Consider the following 3,235-nt stretch of genomic DNA (forward strand, 5'->3'; position numbering starts at 1 on the left):
GTTCGAATCCTGGACCCGGTGGCTTAAATTCATGCCGGGCATGTGTGCATGTGTACTGTAGATCCCGAGAGGAGAATGGAGGAGAAGGGATTGCAGCGTGGCCATCCCCCCCGGGGAGTGATTTCTCGCTTTCTGTCTCTCTGTGTCTTTCTGGTGAGCGCATGCACCCTATAGCAAAAACCTCTCCCAAAAAAAAGAATAGTATTTTAACTCTATCCCTGGTAGCACGGCCAGCCGGGGAAGCCAGCCACAGGTGACGATGTTCTGTGTAAAAAGCCATCGTCGGTCCCTCATGGCAGTGCACAGGAAGCCTTTGGAGTGAGCCCGTTCAGCTGGGCCTTACTGGCTCTGGCTCGGTGTTCTCTGGAAGAGTTTGTTCGGTCCCTGGCTTCGCTCGCAGGCTGCCGTCCCCCACAGTATGGACTTTCTTTGACCTGCCGTCCTGTAATCGCAGCTGCCCACACAATGCCCGGGAGAGCTCGGGGCATCTTGCTCCTCCCAGGATTCCGTGTTAGGTAAAGTCTGGTGCTGTCGACCCCAACTCCTCCAGGTCCCACCTCCCCTGCATCCGGCTGGACACCCCTTGGCCTTTCCAGACACACACCGCCCCCCACCATGGTGGGACCCTGAGCCTTCACTCGCACGCTCTGGGCTCCGGTTGTCCTGTGCCCTGGGTGTCTCCTCCCACGAGGTCTCCGCCTGGCACTGGACCTGGCTGGGACAGGAGCATTTGTTCCCTGAGTGGCTGAGGGATGCCTGCCCTGCCGTGCCGCCGTAGGCTAGGCTACGACCCTGCACGCTCTGCTGAGCCGGAGCCTCCTAGTTACTGGCTGCGGTGAAGACGGCTCCCGCCTCTGTTCTGGGTCTCCAAGGCAGTGCTGGGCAGCCTGCTCAGCCTGCGGCAGCGGCATTTTCCCACGTGACCACGGGGTGTCTCCACAGATGCCTGCTCCGTGCCCGTTGCTGAGATTATCGCGGTCGAGGATGTGGATGTCCACAGGAAGCACCAGGCCAGCGGCAAGTGGCAGAAGATGGACAAGCCTTACGCCTTCACAGGTGACCGCCGAGGGCCCCCTCCCACGTGCTTCGCCTTCGTAATTCTGCGCCATCGCGCGGCAGGAAGCTCTTCGACCCTCGTTTAACGCTCAGTGGTCGGTTCTCTTCTCAGAATCTTCCTAAGACCACCTTTCCCAGATCCACGTTCAGTTAGTCTGTTTGTAGCTAACTCTTTTTGCTTATTTTCTTTATTTTGTGGGTGGGTTAAAAGATCTGAGAAGGAGGCGATCTTCTAGCAGTGCCCGAGAGTCACTAACTAGCTGGAGGACGGGCCACCCCAGCGGCTTCCAGGACGGCGCTGCAGGTAGCGTGCGTCTGGGGCCTGCGCTGGAGGCGTTGCGAGGCCGAGCCCTGCACTAACGGTGTGCTGTTGTCTCTGCAGTTCACTGCGTGAAGAGGGCGCGGCGTCGCCGCTGGAAGTGGGCGCAGGTGACTTTCTGGTGTGCGGACGAGCAGCTGTGTCACCTGTGGTTACAGACGCTCCGGGGGCTGCTGGAGAAGCTGAGTACGTGTTGTGCGTTGACAGGAACGGGGGCGCCTGCAGGAGGAGCCCGGGCTCGGGCATGTCTCCGTCCCTTCCCAGGAGGGCCGTAACCAAGGTGGATGCGATGGATCAGTTTCCGCTTTTAAAAGTTTGCTCATTTGAGAACCAACACAGTCTGTGGGAAGGGCACGAGCCCCGTGGCCGGGACCCCACTCCCCACTCCTAGCCGGGCTACCCCAGCCCAGCACCCAGTCTCAGCCAGTGGGGAGCTCTTACTAGGGGGCCTGGGAAGATCACTTAGCCTTCTGGGCCTCGTTCCTTTCCCTGGAAGGGGAATGGTAAGTGAAGGGGAAGCTGGTTCGGGGGGGAGGGTGCACCTCTTCCTCCACAGGGACGTGTCCACACCTGAAATGGCCGAGTGGTTAGTCACTCTGCACCGGGTCACGGGGGCTGGCTGCCCTGTGGAACGGGGGCGGTTCGTCCACTCTGTGGCTGTGGGACTATTTCATGTGGTAATCTTCATAAACAGCCTTGACGACACAGTACAGCCTTGACTGTAGAATAGAAACTGCATATATGTCGCTAGTTTTATATCTTTTTGGGTTAACTTGGCATCTACATGCAAAAAGGGAATTTTTTTTTTTTTTTTGGAGAGCTTTTTGCTGTAGAGCACATGCACTTGCCAGAAAGACAGAGACAGAGAGACAGGAAGTGAGAAATCACCCCCCAGGGGGGATGGCCACGCTGCAATCCCTCTTCCATTCTCTTCTTGGGATCTTGGGCACACATGCACATGTGTCCGGTGTGAGTTTAAGCCACCGGGTCCGGGACTTGAGCCGTAGTCGACCACATGGGAGTCCAGAGACATAGCCATTATGCCAACTGCTGGTCCCCGGACATTCTTAATTTTAATATTTTTGTATTTTTTTAAACTTTATTTAGGGTGTCGTATTTAAGACATCTTTGTCTTTCCTCACACTCTCTTCCTTCTCTCACCCTCTCCCACTCGTATCTGGGATCTACAACCATTCCCATGCCGCTATGTCCTTCAGTCCTTCGGTTTCTGCCATAGAGTGCGCAATCCGTGTGTATTAAGTGGAGACATACAGTGTCTCCTTCGTGGCCTGGCTTGCTTCACTCAGCAGTAAATCTTAAATATTCGTCCACTTTCTATCCAAAGCCAGAGTCTTGCCTTTTTTTTCTGTCTGAATAGTATTCCATAGAGTATATGTGCCACACTTTTTCAATCCATTCTTTTGTTTGTGGATATTTGTGAGTAAAGTCATTAAGGAGAAAAATAGAGAAACAAGACATTTGACACAGAAATTAATTATTATCTGTGGATGATGACATGTATAGTATTCCCAGCTGGACTGGTATGAAATGTATTCATGTTGGAAATTCACTTAACAAGCTAAGTCATAGATAGTGATTGAATGTATAAAAATATGTATTAGAAAAAGAATATTAACAAAAGGACATTTTTGTCTACTCTGAAGTCATGAAGATGTTCTCTTCTTAACATTTTATAATTTTACCTTTTGCATCTAGAACTTTTTTTGTTGTTGTTGAAGTTTTTGCCACAAGGCATGTGCACTCACCAGAGACAGACAGACGGGGGAAAGTAAGATGTGATTTTTTTTGGTGGGGGGGAGAGGTGTTTTTTTTTTTTTTTTTTTTTTTTTTTTTTTTGTA

The 3,235-nt window shown here is 52.3% G+C and overlaps 1 protein-coding gene across 1 annotated transcript in view; it reads left to right on the plus strand.

Moving 5' to 3' along the window:
• The window catches only part of CERK (ceramide kinase), a gene marked incomplete at its 5' end in the record, with an annotated part of 52,811 nt that overhangs the window by 22,526 nt on the left and 27,050 nt on the right, over window positions 1–3,235 (plus strand). The window contains 2 exon segments of the mRNA XM_014582573.2: window positions 943–1,056; window positions 1,439–1,561. Coding sequence (XP_014438059.1) covers window positions 943–1,056; window positions 1,439–1,561 — 237 coding nt within the window.

This window comes from Tupaia chinensis, unplaced genomic scaffold, assembly GCF_000334495.1.
Source record: "Tupaia chinensis unplaced genomic scaffold, TupChi_1.0 Scaffold143651_1, whole genome shotgun sequence".
Classification (NCBI taxonomy): domain Eukaryota; kingdom Metazoa; phylum Chordata; class Mammalia; order Scandentia; family Tupaiidae; genus Tupaia; species Tupaia belangeri.